General features: G+C 40.6%; 1 protein-coding gene across 1 annotated transcript; it reads right to left on the reverse strand.

Annotated features, from left to right (window-relative positions):
- Positions 1-1,268: 1,268 nt before the first annotated feature.
- On the reverse strand, positions 1,269-18,929 carry prrt1 (proline-rich transmembrane protein 1). Its single transcript, XM_033975394.2, has 4 exons — positions 18,681-18,929; positions 11,548-11,870; positions 9,861-10,052; positions 1,269-3,878 (listed from the first exon to the last, which is right to left on the reverse strand). Exons 1-4 carry the CDS (start codon positions 18,697-18,699, stop codon positions 3,702-3,704), a joined length of 711 nt encoding a protein of 236 aa, XP_033831285.1. The 5' UTR covers positions 18,700-18,929; the 3' UTR covers positions 1,269-3,701.
- Between the last annotated feature and the right edge of the window lie 209 nt (positions 18,930-19,138).

Consider the following 19,138-nt stretch of genomic DNA (forward strand, 5'->3'; position numbering starts at 1 on the left):
AGTCTTAACACATGATGTAGGCTATATCACCATATTTCCTTTTATTGTTTTGAAAATGCTGTAAAACAGTGTACTAACATGTTTTTTAAGTTTCACTTTCATTTTTGACACTTTGACTCTTTGCTCTTTGTGCCAAGTCACCCCCCCTTCAGAGCACTATCACAACACAATGTAAAGTTGTTCAGTACAGTTTTCTATCATGTTTTTGTATATTTATGGAGAATTTCGTGAGGGAGCATGGGTGACATAGGCTTGTGGGCGGAGCATTGAACAGAATTTTGCAGCTAACCATAAGGAGGGTTCAAATAGAGCCCAGGAGAGATAGTTAAAATATTCAAACATGTATGAATGACATCTAAAACCCATTGTAAATATGTCATGTGTTAGCAGTTACCCCACAGAAGTAAACTAGCCCCTCTTTATTCCGTCTCCGTGCTCATGTCTACTCCTCTGAGCTGTGCTTCCACTGTATCTCATAAAACCACATGAGCAAAACGCTGTCTCCTTTAACTAAATAATATCTCACTATAATTCTAGAAATACTTTTTGTCTCTAAATATCTCGCTATTTCACATAATCTTGACAATGTAAGCAGCTGTGCCAATTGTCAACAAAGTGCAACGGCATCACAAAAGATATCGAACCCGTAGCCAATCAGAAAGTGTTGTATAATGTTGTGATAACTCTGCAAATGACAGCATAAATACATAAATAATTTTCAATAAATAAAACAATGCTATGTTTAACAACCTTTAAATAAATACATGTTTGGTTTTGTCTGTACATTTGGTGCATATGGTCCCTTAATATAATACAGGTTTGATCAGCCATAACATTATAACCCTTAAGGACTGACCACTGAAGTATCTAGATCAGTGGTTCTTAACCTTGTTGGAGGTACTGAACCCCACCGGTTTCATATGCACATTCACTGAACCCTTCTTTATTGAAAATTATATATATATATTTTTTCAAATTCAAGACATATGTATGTTTTACTGGTGCACATAAACCGTGCATTAACTTCACTGTGTTCAAAGACTAAAACCAATAATGAACTTATTGTATTTATGCTATTTATTATTTTTAACATTTTAACACACACCCATCACCTAATTTCCATCAGGCTACAATAATAATGAATATTTACTGCAAATCAGTGTGACTTCTTCTGTTGCCTTTGAGAGACCAGTTCAGAAACGCGTGGCTTCACCTTGACCACTCTCATGTCATTTTCACAGCAAAGTCTGTTCCTTTTCTTCGTTTTTATGTCGTTTTATGTTTTTATGCCATTCGAACGGCTCATTTAAGTCGGGCAGGTACGTCGATAGGCACATCAAAGGGTGCATTTGTCAAACTGGGACACGGCCAGCGTCTGGAAACGCTCACAGTCTGTGAATCATATGAGTCGGTGCGTGTCTTGACCTCCGCCGAACCCCTGACACTGACTCACCAAACCCCTCGGGTTCGATCGAACCCAGGTTAAGAACCACTGATCTAGATGATGTAAAAATGGACAAATAGATGAATTGACTTAAAATCAAATACATCTTCTTACATACAGATTCACTTTTAAGCTAACGCCTTATAAACGTGACAGAAAAAGTATGTGGTGCTTGTAAATTAAACTAAACAAATCAAAACGAGATCAATATTCTGAATTCAAGCCATTTGAAAAGTACACTATATAACTTTTTCGGTTGACATCTCCTTGGTTTGCTATTGCTTTATCTGGAATATTCTCCAGGCAAAGCAGGAGCCGGACCCTCCATCAGAAAAGTTACATAGTGTATCTTTAACTCACTGGGAACACTCTCTTATGCAGTTTGGCAATATTAAAGAGGTTTTTCACCTGGTCAGTGTAAATGGCACATATTTTTTTTAATAAATAAACTCAAAACCTTAATTAAAATCTACAAAACTTTATCTGTAAGTTGATTCAGAGGATACAAACAGCAAAGGCCCCAATGAATAAAACAAAAGAATAAATACTTAATGAGAGAGGCTTTGTTCTTCCACTGCAGTCACAGTTTGTCTGTGTCATTGTAATCTGCAGCTGTTTACACACACACAGACGCACACACACACGCACAGACACAGACACACACATTGACACAGACACACATACACACACACACACACACACTTCTGATTAATTTTGTATGTGTGTAGTAGTTGGTTAAAACAGGTAATTTAGTAGAAACATGGAAGTCAGATTACAGCTGTATTAATAAGACTTAATACTGTTAAAAGTGGATTTATTTAGTCTAATTATCGACACACATTAATTGGAGTTTGTCATGTGTTTGTCTATCAGTGGTGGATGAAGTACTACATTTTGTTACTTAAGTAAACGTACAGATACAAAGGTAAAAAGTTTTCAAGTAAAAGTAAAAGTATCACATAAATAAATCTACTTAGGTAAAAGCATTTAAAGTACCTGTTTAAAAATGTACTTTAAAAGTAAAAAGTAAAAGAATTTCACACAAGTGTTGTTAATTTGTTAAAGTGTTAAATGTAGTGATATTGATTAAAAATGAGACATATTTTGGTCAAAAGTAGCAATACAAACCCATTTCAAAATTTTTCTTCTGAATTTTGTGTATTTATTTTTGTTTTCTCAAAGCCGAAGCTTGAACTTGTAAACTTGAGTCAGGATGTTTCCACAAACATGGTAAAAATAACCCTCAAATCATGTGAAAAGTACTTTTTAACTTCTTAGTCCAGTTCAAAAATGTAGTGGAGCAGAAAGTACAGATACTGCTCTCAGATGTAGTGAAGTACAAGCAAAAAATATCCACTGTAAAATTGACAAGTAAAGTACAGATACCTAAAAAAATTACTTAAGTACAGTACTTTACTACTTGTACTTCGTTACCTTCCACCACTGATGTCTATAAGCAAAGGATGAATGGTAGTTTAGGTGATTTCTCAAAATGTGCCAAACTCAAAATGAAATTAAACAGAAATTTTCAGCTAAGCAATGGTTTTACAAGATTTTTAAAAAGAAATAAAAGTCAAATTTTGCTAGGATTTTCTATAATACGAAAACAGAATTTCTAAAACCGTCTGTCTAATTGTACCTTCTCATGCCGATGTAAATGAGAGGCAGCTGGTTGATACAGTACAAGTTTTGGTTCATGGTTTTTGAATGTGTTAAGATAATGTTCATGAAATACTCATAAACGTAAACGAACGCTGTTGAAATTAAAGACGCACTATGCAACTTTTCTGGTGGAGGGTAACGTTTCTGCTACATGCTTGTCCCCATGGAGACATTTCTGCTTTGTCTGTAATGTTCCATAGTATGACATTAAACTATATCCATGGACACAACCGGGTGGTGTCAGCAGGCCAAGTTACAGGTAAGATCTGTGGAGAAGCATGTTTTAAAGGTATTTTTAAGCAATAAAACTTTAATGCCATAAAGTGGAACATCTCAGGTCAGGCAAGACAAGCAGGTGGCTGACTCCCAGACCTTTAAAGTTACATAGTGCACTTTTACACAGCAATTATCAAAATATCTACCATCCCGTGCCTTATGGTTTTGGGTTAATATCTGTATTTGAAAGACTGCATATATAAGACTCTTAGCAGTGCATTGACATTGCTATGATCACTCCTCTGTATATTCAGTTTCTATCTAAAGACGTACGGCGTTTCATTTCTATAATTGTTGTGTGGGTTAGCTGTTATTGTCGCTATGGCTCCCAGTCGTCGTCATGGTGCTGGGACGCGATGATGACGACCACGGTGAGGATGGTGCACAGGACGATGGAGGCAATGCCCACCGCCAAACTGATGAAGGAGAAGTTACGAGCTTCACGCGATGCAATCTCCGCGGTAACCATGTCCCCCCGAGCGATGGCCGTCCGCACCTGGGACAAGGGAGGAGAGGGATGAGTTACAGAACCTGTTTAAGTACCAATACATCATCTAGTTCAACTTATAAACTTCGCTTTCTTCAGCCAAACTCTGCTCTTAATCCAGGAACACAACAAATTTAAGATCTCTGGGTTATTTTTAAAGCCACACTGTAATTTTTTTCTGGTGAGGAATCTGCCACATACTTGTCTTCAAATGTTAAGTTAAGGGTCAGATCTGTGGAGAGGCAACTCGCAGTAAAAAATAAAGAGACTGATTTCAGGCTTCAACAATTTCCTGAATGTCTCTCTCTACTCTGCACACCCATTTCACGCTCCGGGGTCAAAGGGTGCACCACTGACCTTTTAACAATGACTACAAGGTTTAGAAAAAGAAAAACAGTTTTACAGTCATATATTCCCCGTTCCCCAGATGGACTAGTCTGACAACACTCACTAACACATTAAAAAAATATGTGCAATTTTAAACCACTTTTCGAACACAAACAAATGAACCTGTTCTGCTCTCCACTTGCGCTGTAATGTTAACACATGTTTTTGAGGATATAATGGGTTTGATTTTAGGCTAAACCATTTGGGAGCACTGTGGCTGTAGAATATTCACACATCAATTATTCAAATGTCTAAAAATAGCCGAGACCAGTCGCATATCGTTTACCAGCAGATCTCTGTATGTTTTTACTTAACAAAGTCGTATTGATTTCAGTGCAGTGTTTCCTCGTTGTGAAAGAGGCCACGGCGCTGGAAGCAGGCAGGACTGCTCATGTGTCAGCTGCACTCATTCATACAGGCTAATCCTTCAGCTCATATTTTTGGATTACAGTGTGTCTGATTAAATACCTTTCTATGTATTTTATTTGATTTTAATTATACGCTGACATCAAATTACAGGAATTTTGGTGATGTAAACCCTGTGAAACTGTAAACAGAACAGTAAGTGTACTTTGCTCACTCATATTTTTGTCAATGTGTAACAATTTGTAAGATTTGTGCCAAAATGTTCCTGTAAATGTCTTGGTTGAGGTTCAAGCAGTAAACATGAATGAACCATAAAATGAACAACAAATGTGTGGGATATGGGGGAGGGGTAGGGTCCTCTGGGTGGAGGTCTGGGGGTAGTGTGCTCTGGGTCGAGGTCTCGGAGGTAGGTATATATATATATATATATATATATATATATATATATATATATATATATATATATATATATATATATATATATATATATATATATATATATATATATATATATATATATGCGAGTTAACTTAACCCTGTAGCGTCGGATCCTATCGTCGCCGATAGAGTGCGATTGCGGACTTTCCAGCAGCGTAACTCCGCGCCCAGTTGTGCTCTCATGTAAATTCAAATGGCGTCTCAAAGCGGAGACATGAGGCTATCTAAATATTTGACCATCATTACGGTAATCTGCCTCTGTTGTCCCTCGAAGGTGACGAATGAGAGCGCGGGTGCTGCGGGGATTTTCCCAGTCATTTATTCGATGCGTAAAAGAAAAAATTCGGATGGATGTGTAAAATAGAAGTAGTTGTGTGAAAAAATGCAGTAAATTCTGATACTTCGTTTAACATGATTTTTATGGCTATAAAAAAAAAAAAAAGACAAAACCGTAATCAACATGATTAGCTCTGTTATCGCTTTCAAACGAAAAATGCAATTTTACTCCTGGCTGTCAGAAGCTACTGCCCGAACTATGCATCCCTCACTGATTCTACTCAGTCAAGTCATCAGAGCAGTAATCATCATTCAAGTAATTATGAACATGTAAGAAGTTCAATTGTGTTGTGCAGTATTATCTCATGACGTTGTGCAAGGTACATGAAAATGCACTGTACATGTAAGAATTCATAATACATTTACAAATAAATATATGTTTAACATTTTTGTATTAGGTGGTAGATCTTTCAGACATGATCATTTTAAAAGTAGCTCACATACTGAAAAAGTCTGAGCACCCCTGGTCTATACTCTCTGTCTATACTCTCTATACTCTGTCTATACTCTCTATACTCTGTCTATACTCTCTATACTCTGTCTATACTCTCTATACTCTGTCTATACTCTCTATACTCTGTCTATACTCTCTGTCTATACTCTCTATGCCCTCTGAGTATGTGCTTGTGTCAGCTTCACTGAGCTCAGAGCCACACAGCAGAGCCAAAGGAAAAATCTATTTGCTCTTTCCACTGAGAATAGGCCTGTTACGTAACGCAGTGTGGTACTGTGACGTGGGGTCAGATGATGTAAAACTCTGAGGTAAACAGGGAGAAGACGTGAATTCACTGGTCAGTGTAGAATGGTGATGTATTTTTGTCATATTTGTGGGCCTGAAAACTGTCAATTAGAACTGTCAAAAATTAAAGCTAATGCGTATTGGCTGGGAAGAATACACACTTCTTCAATTCAAAGACGTGAGGCTGGTCACGGATGAACTTGATTGACAGGTGAATTAGCCAATCAGGGACACGCATGGTCTGTCTGTATCTAAATAAATATGCCTGCTCACGAGGCATATTTCTTTTCAAAAGAAAGAAAAAACGTATAACTGGAGACTGAAAATCAAAGCGTTTGTAAATGATGGGTGACCAATGAACTCTTTCATTTCAAATGCGTCAGTGAAAAAAAAAAAAAATTGATTACACTTTGTTCTGTCTCAAGATACCACGGAAAAAGCAGGGACCAAAGTAATATCAATCTGTATAAAAAATACAGAGCTATAATTCTGGATTCGTCAGCCAATAATGCACATGGAAACAGAAAATATTGTCTGGTCAAACAAATATGGAGTTAATATGATTAAGTGAGGTTCAGTAGCAGGACCACGCCTCTACCTCCTCCTGCTTCTCTCCAGTGAACCACAGCTCACCTCAACCACACCTCCAATTACCCAGAAGCCCTAATTATGCAAGAATATCTTGGCAACACAGTCTGTCTCCACCCTCTCTTGTGTCTCTTGTTTAAATTTCAGCACGAAGACCTCAACATCCACAGAGAGGAGGGTCCTGAATCGGCTGGGCTAACCGCCTGAGACAACCCCCATCCTGAGTCTCTATCCAGCCTCCACATCTATTCATATCATCAATAAATATCTTTATTTCTTCTATATCTATATAAATATCTTTATTCTATATTGTGGCGTGGTCCTTGATAGTAAATTAACGAATAAAGCAAGAGTCACCTATCTTTTTATGTAGTGCTTTTCTACCTTCAAAGCATTCAAATCACTTAACATCAAGGAACCACTCACCCATTCACACACATATTCATACTCCAGTGTACACAAACACTGATGGTCAGTTAAAAGAGGTCAGCAGACGACCTTAATATAATGCATGACCAGGTTATTCTATCAATGTAATATTTTTATTCATCACATGGGCAGCTTTTAAACACGGCAATGCCAAGATTAAATGAGATATTCAGGGAGTACTAGACATTTTTACACATGTATCGGCCACAGTTGGAATAAAAACAGCAAGAGCAATTAAAGCATTTTTATACTGAACAAAACCAGGGGACTGTGTAAACAGGGAAACCTCTTCTACTGAAACATCATCAAACCAAATACTGTCTTAAAAATATGAATATGAAACAGTGCTTTACTAAAAGAGTTTAACTAGAACTTTTACCAGGTTTAAAACACGACAAAACCAGGTCTAAGCTTCACTTTCCGAATAAGCAAGGACTAATCAAGAGTTTTATAAATAAGTCAGGACTAAACCAGGGAAAAAAAACAGGTCTACATTAAAAAAGACTTACCCGAGACAAAAGCTGGACTACTGAACTTGTGTTAAAGAACTAAACTAGGACCAAAGCAGAACTCAACCAGGACTACGCCAGAACTGGAAAGCTGTTAACAGATAAGCAGCAAAATATAAAACAAAGGGATGCAAAGAGGATCTGGGCACATTTGATCAGAAGTGATTTGAAGATGGATGGTACCAGCAGCAGACGCAAGACACAAAAATCAGCTTCAATCAGTAACTTTATATATTCTCCAAACGCGGCAGACTTTTTGTGTTTATGATTCGGATCTAATTATATTTGAGACAATCCATAAGTCTACACTATACTACAGCATGAGAATCATCAGATAGAAGTCCGCAGTGTACTGTCTGAAAGGAATTATAAAGCGCTTTAATGTCCAAGAATCAGGAAGTGCAATGTTAGCATGCTAGTTGTGAAAATCGCTTATGAACACAGGTACAGATTAAAAGAATAATTTAGTTCTTCACTGACCCAATATGGTGGTCGTAGTGTCATGATATCAAAACTGGTATCGAATATCAGTGCCAATAGCTGATATTCGATACCAGTACCAGAAAAATAGCTGGATCGAGTATCGGTTTCATGATTTGTGTTGTCATTATCCTGGTTGAGCCTTTAATTTGATGTAATTAGACTATTTACAGACAGATTTTGGTCTACAATGTCCCATAATGTTTGGACTTTTATTCATACGCAGCTGGTCAGTAATGATTTGAAGTATAAATAACAGTTACATAACACAATTGTATCTCTTGTGTAGTAAGTCCACTGTGTTTTAAGGAAATAAGTGTCATTCTCCGTTACTACACTGGTATCGGTTAAAATATTGAAGTGAAAAAGCTGGATCGTGGATCTCGCAATGACGGAGAACATCCAAATTGTCTTTACCTGATTTTGATTTTAACTTTTAAAACAGAACCCTCATTTTAAACAGTTTGCAGTGGTCCAAAGTTGTTCCTCACTTACGTCATACAATCATTCAAACCAATTAGTTTAAAAGCACTTTTCACAACTTTCAGAGGCCAGAGCGGAGTTTTACAGTCACCATAATGCTGACAACAACTAGCATGCCAACTGAGAACTGCTTGGTTATCAATAAAATGCTTAAAGCGGACTTATTTTGACCTCCAGAGCAGTTTATACGTTTTATCTGTACTAATGCAACATTTTGGTCAAAAATTGTTACTGGGTTTTAAACTAAACCACAAAACAGAACACAACCAAGACTAAACCAAGACTAAACCAGGACTAAACCAGGACTAAACCAGGACTAAACCAGGACTAAACCAAGACTAAGCCAGAACAAAACCAGGGCTAAACCAGGACTAAACCAGGACTAAACCAGGACTAAGCCAGGACTAAACCAGGGTTAAACCAGGACTAAACCAGGACTAAACCAGGACTAAACCAGAACTAAACCACAACTAAACCAGGACTAAACCAGGACTAAACCACAACTAAACCAGGACTAAACCAGGACTAAACCAGGACTAAACAAAGACTAAACCAGGACTAAACCAAGACTAAGCCAGAACAAAACCTGGACTAAACCTGGACTAAACCAGGACTAAACCAGAACTAAACCTGGACTAAACCAGAACTAAACCAAGACTAAGCCAGAACAAAACCAGGACTAAACCAGGACTAAACCAGGACTAAACCAGAACTAAGCCAGGACTAAACCAGGGTTAAACCAGGACTAAACCAGAACTAAACCAGGACTAAACCAGAACTAAACTACAACTAAACCAGGACTAAACCAGGACTAAACCACAACTAAACCAGGACTAAACCAGAACTAAATCAGGACTAAACCAGGACTAAACCAGAACTAAACCAGGACTAAACCAGGAATAAACCAGGAATAAACTTTCTAACCAGTCAACGCTACAACAAATTAATCCAAAAAGAACTGCACCAGGCAACAACGTGGACTAACCAAGAACTTAACCAAGACCAAACCAGAACTCAGGACTAACCCTGTACTAAACCAGGACTGTAGCCTTACAACACAAGATGAAATTAAACCAAAAAGGACCCACCGCTCTAGAACGTGGACTAACCAAGAGCTTAACCAAGATTTAAGACTAATCTAGAACTAAACCAAGACCAACCCTGGACTAAACCAAGACTAAACCAGGACTAAACCAGGACTAAACCAGAACTAAATCAGGACTATATAGCTCTCACCTGCACGGCTTTGATGATTGCGATGATTCCCGTGGGCCAGAAGCAGCAGACGGTGGTGAGGACGGCGATGGGCAGGTAGTCGTGAGGAGGTCTGCGGTCCATCAGAGTGATACTGGGGGGCATCTGCATGGGGTGGATCTGAGCGGGGGGAATACCAGGGTGACCTGCTGTGCCCGGCATGTACGGCTGACCCTGAACGCACCACAGAGAGAGAGAGGGAGGGAGAGAGGGGGAGACGGAGAGAGACAGAGAGAGAGAGGGAGGGAGGGAGGGAGGGAGACAGAGGTAGAGAGAGACAGAGAGAGAGAGAGAGAGAAAGAAAGAAAGAAAGAAAGAAAGAAAGAAAGAAAGAAAGAAAGAAAGAAAGAAAGAGGGAGGGAGAAAGCAAGAGGGGAAGAGAGAGATAGAGGGAGAAATGAGAAAGCGATAGAGAGAAAAAATTTTAGATAAAGAGAGAGGGAGAGAGAGTGACAGAAAGTGAAAGATGAGGGAAAGAGAAAAGACAGTTGAATGTTTTTTTGAGGATGACAAGATTTCATGCATCAAAGAACGAGTCGACGTTAAGCAGAGAAATGAGGTAATATAAAGCAGACATGTTCTTCAATCGACTTTTAACAATCTTTTCTCTGCGTCATCCTCATCCTGAGTGATTATTGAGTAATCTTCATGTGTGTCCTGCATTTAAAAATCCCCACATGAACCCACCCCCAATACAAGTTGTAAAAGTCAAATATGTTGTAGTCATAGTGGAAACATACACAGGCAGAACGTGCAAAAGAAAGGTTTCATACAAACACAGTTATCACAGACACGTCTCACTGATTCCAGCACATTCAACTCTCAGTCTACTCTGTGGACTCCTTGAGTAAAGTGACAGATTTGGGGGTGAAATAGAGGCATTATTGATTGTGGTCTTTAGAGTGGTCCATTCTCAATCAAGGACAAACCAAAGTTAATGGAAGAAACTGGACATCGACAGACGCCCAAAGAAACAAAGGAAGGACATAGAGGCGCCGCTAGCAGACAGTCTGAGGAGATAACCCACTATTCTCTATCAACTGCTTCAAGTCCAAAAACACATTAAGAGCCCCAAATTCTGGGAAATGTTTGAGTATCTTAGCAGGTTGTCAAGTTTAAGAAAGAGAATTTAAATAACGTTTAGGTCTTTTCATCATTAATTACCACAACATGCTTTCAAATGACCTCAAAACCCAGGACACGCTGGAGGAACTATGTCTCCATGGGGTCTTATTCTCCATAAAAAAAACTGCTAACCCTGTAGTTTAGCAGTTTTTGCCCTCCCTGTGTCTCCATGGGGTCTTGTTCTACATACAATCGATTAACATTGTAGTTTGGATCTGTACAAACATGGTCTGAAATGTGATACATGTATTAGTTTGTGACTTCATATCTCAGTCTTTTTGTCAATTCTACTGGATGTGTTCAAAATGTGAACTTTGAGCTTTTGTTTTGATGAATGTCTTGAACAGAATCCTGTTATTAAAACATCACAAATCTAACTGCAATTACAGTGTTTCTCTGAAACATTGTGATTGAAATTAGTTTCTCTGGAACATTGTAATTAGATTTTCAGCCCTACTTTTAATACAGCTTTTAATTAGAAAAATGAATGCAAAATTTGCCCGACTGAACCTATTAACTCATTACAGTGTCTTCATTGCCTCACCGATGCCATTGGATAGACAGGGACGTAGGCGGTGCAGGGCTGCAGCTGGAGTTGGTATCCCGGGTGTATGTACCCCACAGGCGGGTGTGTCATGGCCCCCCCTGGCCCCTGCGTTTGGACCGTGTAACCCTGTGGAGGCGGAGGGGCGCAGTGGAACTGGGTCTCCTGCAGGTAGCCCTCTGTCCCGGGAGGAGGGGCTGGAGGAGCGGGGTACCCGGGCTGTACACCCTGAGGGCCCCCACCTGCAGTGACGGCCATGTTGGGGTCCGGACCGGGCAGGTACGGGGGCGGCTGCATGGACTGACGACCCGCATCATCCAGACCTGAGAGAAGAGAGAGCGAGGTTAGTGGAGGGATAGTAGCCTAAGTGCAATGACCCACCTGTAGAGTTTAAACACCTGGGTCAATCAGCCATATTGAGTGACCATAGCCGCTAATGCACACTGTTTATACTGTAGTACATTGTCAGTGCAAAAACAAACGATAAGAAATATCTGCGAGTTTTTGTGAAATCCCTCAGTCGTCCAGGTCAGATCCATAGCAAGAGAAAATTTAAATCTATGAACTGGACAAACATTTGGGAATGAACAGAGATGAGGCAGAAACTTTGTCCAGATTTACAGAAATGATATTGGTTGTTGCTGTTCTTTGTTTATTTGTTTGCATGAATTAGTTAGGATCCATCACTTAATACTACATACTATTAAATATACATACAATTATAAAACAGCAGTACAAAATAAGAATAGTATAAAAGCAAATAAAAAGAATAAACAAAACAAACTTAGCTCCAACTTGGCACTTTCTTACCAGTTTTTCTCCCTCTCTTTCTCGCAGTCTCTGTCCCTCTTTCTCCTATCTCTCTCTTTCACGTTCTCCATCTACTTCCCTTCTTTCTCTCTCTCTCCCTTTGTTCTCTCGCCCACTGTCATATCTCATACAAAAAAATTTGACTGGTTAAACTGTTTACTTAGATTTTGGATTACCATCTTCCTTATGCTTAATGATATTTTTGGTGTGTAGTTGCTAAGGGCGACAAAGCTGCATGTGTCTACTTTTGTCTCTGTCTTCTCCCATCGGCCCATAGAGGTTTTATTGTTGTGCATATTATGAAATGACAAACTAATCGATTGCGCAGTGTCACTTTTGTAATGTCCATTTGTTCTGATGAATGTATTCTCTGCATTAAATGAATTACTGTTGTGTGGATGTGTTATAACCAGCACTGACACCTTCACACGGATAAACAAACTGGATTTAAATTCAATTAAGCAAACAACAAACAAACAACACCACAGGAGCAGATATGAGAGAGGGAGAGAGAGAGGGAGGGGGGAAAGAGAGAAGGGAGGGATGGGGAGAGAGAGGAGGAGAGAAAGAGAGAAGGGAAAGGCAGAGAGAACATGAGACAGAGGGGGGGAAAGACAGAAGGGAGAGGGGGGGAGAAAGAATGTGAGGCAAAGAGAGGAGGGGGAAAGAGAGAAAGGAGGGAGGTGGAGAGAGAGGAGGGGAGAAAGGGAGAAGGGAAGGAGGGGGAGAGAGAACGTTACACAGAGAGAGAAAAAGCGGGAGGGAGAGAGGAAGAGAGAGGGTAAGTGTGTGTGTGTGTGAGAGACAGAGAGAGAGAGAGAGAGAGAGAGAGAGAGAGAGAGAGAGAAAGAAGGAAGGGAGAAGGGGGAAGAGAGAGAAGGGATTCCGGGGAAAGAGAATATGAGACGAAGAAAGAAAAAGGGGGCAGAAGGGAGAGAGAGACGGGGGTTGAGAGAGAGAGAAAGTGAAAGAAGGGAGGGAGAGGGAGAATGTGAGGGGGGGATGAAGAGGGAGAGAGAGAGAGAGAGAGAGGGGGGGGGAGAAGGGAGGGAGTGAGACAGGATGGGGAGGGAGGGGGAAAGACGGGAGGGAGGGAGAGAGAGAGAAGGGTCGGTGGGAGGGAGAGTGAGAGAGAGAAAAGGAGAGAGTGAGACAGTATGAGAGAGAATGAGAAAGAAGGGAAGGAGAGAGAGGGAGACAGAAGAGAGGGAGAAAAAGGATGCGTGTGAGAGAGAGAAAGAAAGGAGAGAACATAAAAGAGAGAGAAAGAAGGGAGGGCGAGAGGGAACCTGAGACACAGAGAGAGGGGAAGGACAGGGGAGAGAGAAGGAGAGGCCAAGGGAAAGAGAGGGAAGGAGAAAGAAAGAAAGCATTCAGATGCAGAGACTCAGATTAAGAAAAAGACTGAGAGACACAAAGGAAGAAAGAAAGATGGGGAGAAAAAGGGGTGAGTGAAAGAGAGAATGGAGTGGATAGAGAGAATAGAAGGGATGAAGGGAAAGTCTGGAGCTTGTCATCCAGAAAAGGAACAGAATGACACAGACCAGGGCACTTGAAAAACATCCACAGGAAAAATAATGTATTAAGCGTCCGTCAGCTCTGCCTCGTCATGACGCAGAGTGACAGGTTCAAAACAAGAAAACCTCTTTGTTCTGGCTCCTCTGAACAGTTCTGTTAATGACGGAGGGAGAACGATGACAGAGAGAGGAGGTCATGTATATAAAGGGGAGGGGGGGTCTGTGCATTTATCTGTTTGAGACATCTTCACCGTGATATTATTGGTTGTTGCTGTTGGTAGCTTTTGTTTATTTATTTGTACGAATCCCCATTAGTTGCCATGGTAGCAACTCCTCCTGGGGTCCATCACTTAAAATGTGATTAAACGCATGTACAATTATAAAACAGCAGTGCAAAATAAGAAGAGAATGAAAGAAATAAAAAAAAAAATAAACAAAACAAACATAGTCCAATTTATCTCTTTCTTAGCAGACCTATTATCCAGGTATGTTTTCTCTTTGCTTTCTCTCTTTCTCCCCTTTCTCTCTCCTTCCCTTCTCTCTCTCTCATGCTCTCTATCACCTTGTCTTCTTTCTCTCTCCCTCCCTTTGTTTTCTCTCTCGCTCAAGTTCTCTCTCTCACACATTCTCCTCCCGCCACTCTCTTTCCCTTCTCTCTCTCTTATGCTCTCTATCTCCTTGTCCTCGTTCTCTCTCCCTCCCTTCATTTTGTCTCTCAAGGTCTTTCTCCCTTCTTTCTCTCTCTCTCACACATTCTCCTCCCCCCACTCTTTCTCCCTCTCTCATGCTCTGTATCTCCTTGTCTTCTTTCTCTCTCCCTCCCTTTGTTTTCTCTCTCTCTCAAATTCTCTCCCCCTTCTTTCTCTCTCTCTCTTACATTCTCTCTCACACACACACTCTCCTCCCCCCACTCTCTTTCTCTCTCTTTCTCACGTTTAACAATCTGTAATTGTTCATTTTCAAGACACCATATCAACACATATAACTCAGTCCCTGTTTCCTCTGCCCCGATACACGTCCACTGCTCTGTACTTCATTCTCCTCTTTCATTTTCTTAATCGTTGAAACTCGTAGGATTCGTCCGTGTTGCGTAGCCATTGTGGTACAAATGAAAACTACAGACAGGACCAACTCCATTTTTTTTTTTATTGGCATGATCCATAGCTATCCATCAGCGTCATTTTATAGGAATATTGTGATTTAAAATGTCCAAATTACAACATAATGATCCACAGGTGTCATAGATTATAACGAGGTCTGCTTTAAAACGTAACGGCTTCTGTCGATATCTCCATCGTCTCTTGAGTTTTGTTCCGAGATCAGTGAGTGTTTTTATCGAGTGTCCTTTGGCCTCGTCCTGTCCCACACTGACTGGACATCTGCAGATCTGTGTCTCAGTTTGAAACAAAGGATGAGCAATGGAGTGTCGTGTTTTTACAGCGGGACACGACAAGGATACATTTATAAAGAGGAGAGAGGGAGTGAGGGAGTGAGGGAGGGAGGGAGGGAGGGAGAGAGAAAAAGAGGCAGAGAGAAAGAAGGGGGAGGAAAGGAGAAAAGAGGGGTGAGAAAGGAAAGGAGATAGGTAAAGAGAGAGACAAAAAGTGAGGGAGGAAGAGGAGATAGAAAGAGAGGGGGACAGTGGAAAAGAGGGAATGGAGGAGAAAAGAATCAAAAAGGTGAGGTAGGAATTGGGGAGGAAAGGAGAGATGGGAAAAAGGAGGAAAGGAAGGAGGAGGTAAAGCAAGGTGGAACGAGGGAAGTGGGGATGAGAACAATGTAGAACAGGAGGTAGAGAAGGAAGTGAGCGAGGAAGAGACAGAGTGAAGGAGGCAGTGAGGGAGAAAGGACAGGAAGCAGGGAGGACGCAAGGAGGAAATAGGAAGAAGAGAGAAAGAGGAGGAAGAGAGTAAAAGTGGTGATAGAGGGAAAGAGGCTAGAAAACAGGAACCGGGTGAGGAGGAGAGAGAAGAAGAGGAGGTAAGGGAGAAGGAAGTGTGAAAAGGAGAGAGAGGAAGGGGACAAGAAAAATGTAGAGAGTGAGGGAGGAAAGGAGAGGTAGAGGAACAGAGGACATGACGTGAGGAGGAAGAAAAGAAGTGAGGCAAGGAGAGAGGACGTGAAATTGGAAATAGGAGAGACAAGGTAGAAGAGCAAAAAGTAGAGGGGGAGAGAAGGAGACAAGGAGGAGAGGAAAACTAGGGAAGGAAACAGAAGCAAGGATGGAAGAAGGAGAAGGAGGAGAGGAAGAGAGGAAGAGCGAGGCAGAAAAAGAGAAAAGAGTAAGGGAACTAGAGGGAGGAATTGCGTGAGAAAGATATAAGAGAGAAGAGGTGGGAACATGAGGTCAGTAAGGAAATACAGGAGACGGAAAGGAGAAACTAAGAGATGGAGGATGGAAAAAAAGAGGAAACAGGAAGTGAGTGAGGGAGCAGTGATGAGTGATGACACGGGTGCTGGAGGGAGTGACTTTACGTAACATCTGAAACTGTGACGAGCAGCGAACGCACCAGAGACTGAAGGAGGAGACACACAGACAGGGACTGACAGAAAATCACTGTATGAGAGAGTATGGGGGAGGTGAAGACAGGGGGCGCTCTGGGACGCTTATACATTTGCTTTTTTCCTGTTTGTTAATCTGCTCAAGTCTTTTATTGACCAATCTCATTGTTTGATTTTCTTTTGTGGGTTAAAGCAGCCATTTTGTGCAGCCCTGCGATGTTGTGATTTTGGGACATTAACATAAATTGATTTGAATAGGGTCAAAACTATGGCACTAACACTATTTTTTCCCCTCAAATTTCAAAGATTTAATAATACGGGTTATGAAGAAAGAGGAGGCAGAGATGCAGCCACCGTATAACACACAAAATAATTGAAATTTCTTCCTCTAAAGTCTCCAAGATTCGCTCCATATGTGAATGAGTGATTATAAACTGTTCAATTGGAGACTTTAACGCAGACATATTGCGCTTGCGGCTGCTATATAGGTATAATCTATGACACTGTGGATCATTGGGTTATAATTTGGACATTTTCAATCGCAATATTAATCTAAAACGACTTAATAAAAGAAACAGGTGCACTGATTTCCATGTTAGTCAGAGCTGAGAAGTTGTTGGCCCCTTTCACTTGTACCAAAATGACCACGTGACACTGCTGAATCCTATGTGCATCATCAATTAAGAAAATAAAACTGGAGAAGGAAGTAAGTACAGAGCAGTGGGTGTGTACTGGCGGCAGTGAAAACAGTTGAGTTGATCAGCAAAATAGCCATTAAAGATTGCTCAAACATGCACAAATCACTCAAAAATACAACGTCAGGTGAGTAAATGGAGAGAGGAAACAGCTATAGCATGACTAAAAGCTCTTCAAATGAAAAAAGGTGTATTTTGCTCATAAAACACAATCATGAAGCAAAATAGCCCAAATGGTGTCTCAGTCCAGTGCAAATGAAACAGAGAGAGACAGGAGAATCCCAGAGGACGCCGTGTTTTAGTGTCCACACAAGAACAGAACACAGAGATTTTCCCAGGAGATAGAGTGAACCACGAAGTGAACACATGCGTCCGTAACAAAAAAAAACCCCAAAAAACTACAGCAGCAAGAGAACATTTAGGCCAACAGACCAAATATAACACAAAAACGTTCTTCTTGTGTCGTTACTGCGCAGTCTTTCTGACTTTCACTATGCAAACGCACCCATAAACTGTAACGAGCAAAATGTGTCAATGTATGGTAGTGCTTAAAGATGCCCTATGTAACTTTCCAGATGGTAGAGGTCTGCTACCATGGAGATTAGATTAGATTAGCACAAATAGAAAAGAAATTTACTGTGCAGGGAAGAGTGACCATAACAGACAAGATGATTAACTTACAATAGTTCAAATATTAACCATTTGTATTAGTCAACATTTGTTTTAATTGTCATGGAGACGCTATTCTATTGCCTGGACTATATTACAGTATGGCATTAAACTACGTTGCTTTTTTTTCAATTATTCTGTGTTTTTATTACAGAAAATACATTGAAAACTTACACTGTTACATTGAGCAGGTCACCTCCCCACAGATCTGACCTGTAACGTGGCCTACTCCTGTCATCTGCTTGTCTCCATGGCTACTACAAAGTTGTTAACAATGCCATTTGCCATTTAGTCAGCTAAAAGGCCAGCATAAAGGTATATTTTCTTTGCCAATATGGTGGAATAGCTTAACACACATGGGTACACAGGTTTTCTGGTTAAAATGTTTCTGTTATTTGTGCCTTTAACTTCTCAAAATTGCTCATGATTTAGTGTTTTCTGAATATTCAAATGTAAAGGAGTTACATTTAGCACTGGTTAACAGTTTTTCCCCCCTATAAGGTTTATGAAAACGTTCCCTTTGACAAAAATAGTCTCCTTACTTCCTGCGCAAGGACACCCACACTATAATGTATGATGTAGGCCTGCGCTCATCACCGCTCATCACCGCTCAAGGCTTTATATGGTCAGAAAAGCTCAAATTAAACCAAGTATTACATCTAATAACATGTAGTTACACAAATCCTAGATCCGTCTCTTTAATAGCGTGCGTAAAAGTCTATTCTATGGCTACAGGGATATGGTAAGACGTGTTTTAATTAGATGCTCCCACACACAGCGGTTACTGAAAAATCACGTTGAGAAAAAGGAGACCTAGATGTTGACAACCAGATTTAAAAAAAAAAAAAAAAAAAAAAAAAGAGCCTCACGTCGCAATGAACCGCGCGTGAATGTACCGCCAATTACGCACAAAAACGTGTCAAATTTACCGTGAACTTACCGTGTTTTTCCGACGACATGCCTGCTCTCTTCGCTCTAAACTGAATAGATATCGGTGTGATCCAGAAATGCCCCCGTTTTTGCTGGATTTGAAAGGTGAGTTTTAATCCAACTGCTCGCAGCACATTTTCACGATGTTTTCATTATTTCCGTGCGTCCCTGAATGTAAAATTACGCGATAAAATGCGCGATGGTGTTCTCCGTGTGCGCTCACTGTCACCGCTGCTCGTTAATAAACCTCTGCTCCGGTAATGAGGCTCTATCAGCGCATTGGACCGAACGGACGCACTGGATGAAGCGGCCTTAAAGAGACAGTGCGCTGGAACAGAGGGAACCAACAGCACCGAGTACAGAGAGGAAGAGGAGGAGAGGAGGAGAGGAGGGAGAGGAGGGAGAGAGGGAGAGAGACAATGCACTGGAACAGAGGGAACCAACAGCACCGAGTACAGAGAGGAAGAG

Source organism: Periophthalmus magnuspinnatus, chromosome 11, assembly GCF_009829125.3.
Source record: "Periophthalmus magnuspinnatus isolate fPerMag1 chromosome 11, fPerMag1.2.pri, whole genome shotgun sequence".
NCBI classification, from domain to species: Eukaryota; Metazoa; Chordata; class Actinopteri; order Gobiiformes; family Gobiidae; genus Periophthalmus; species Periophthalmus magnuspinnatus.

Coding starts and splice junctions, on each gene's coding strand:
- prrt1 (XM_033975394.2), bottom strand. Junction 10,053..11,547: donor CTGTCTATCCAATGGCATCG/GTGAGGCAATGA, acceptor TGGTGCGTTCAG/GGTCAGCCGTACATGCCGGG. Junction 3,879..9,860: donor CAATCATCAAAGCCGTGCAG/GTGAGAGCTATA, acceptor CCCTTGTCCCAG/GTGCGGACGGCCATCGCTCG.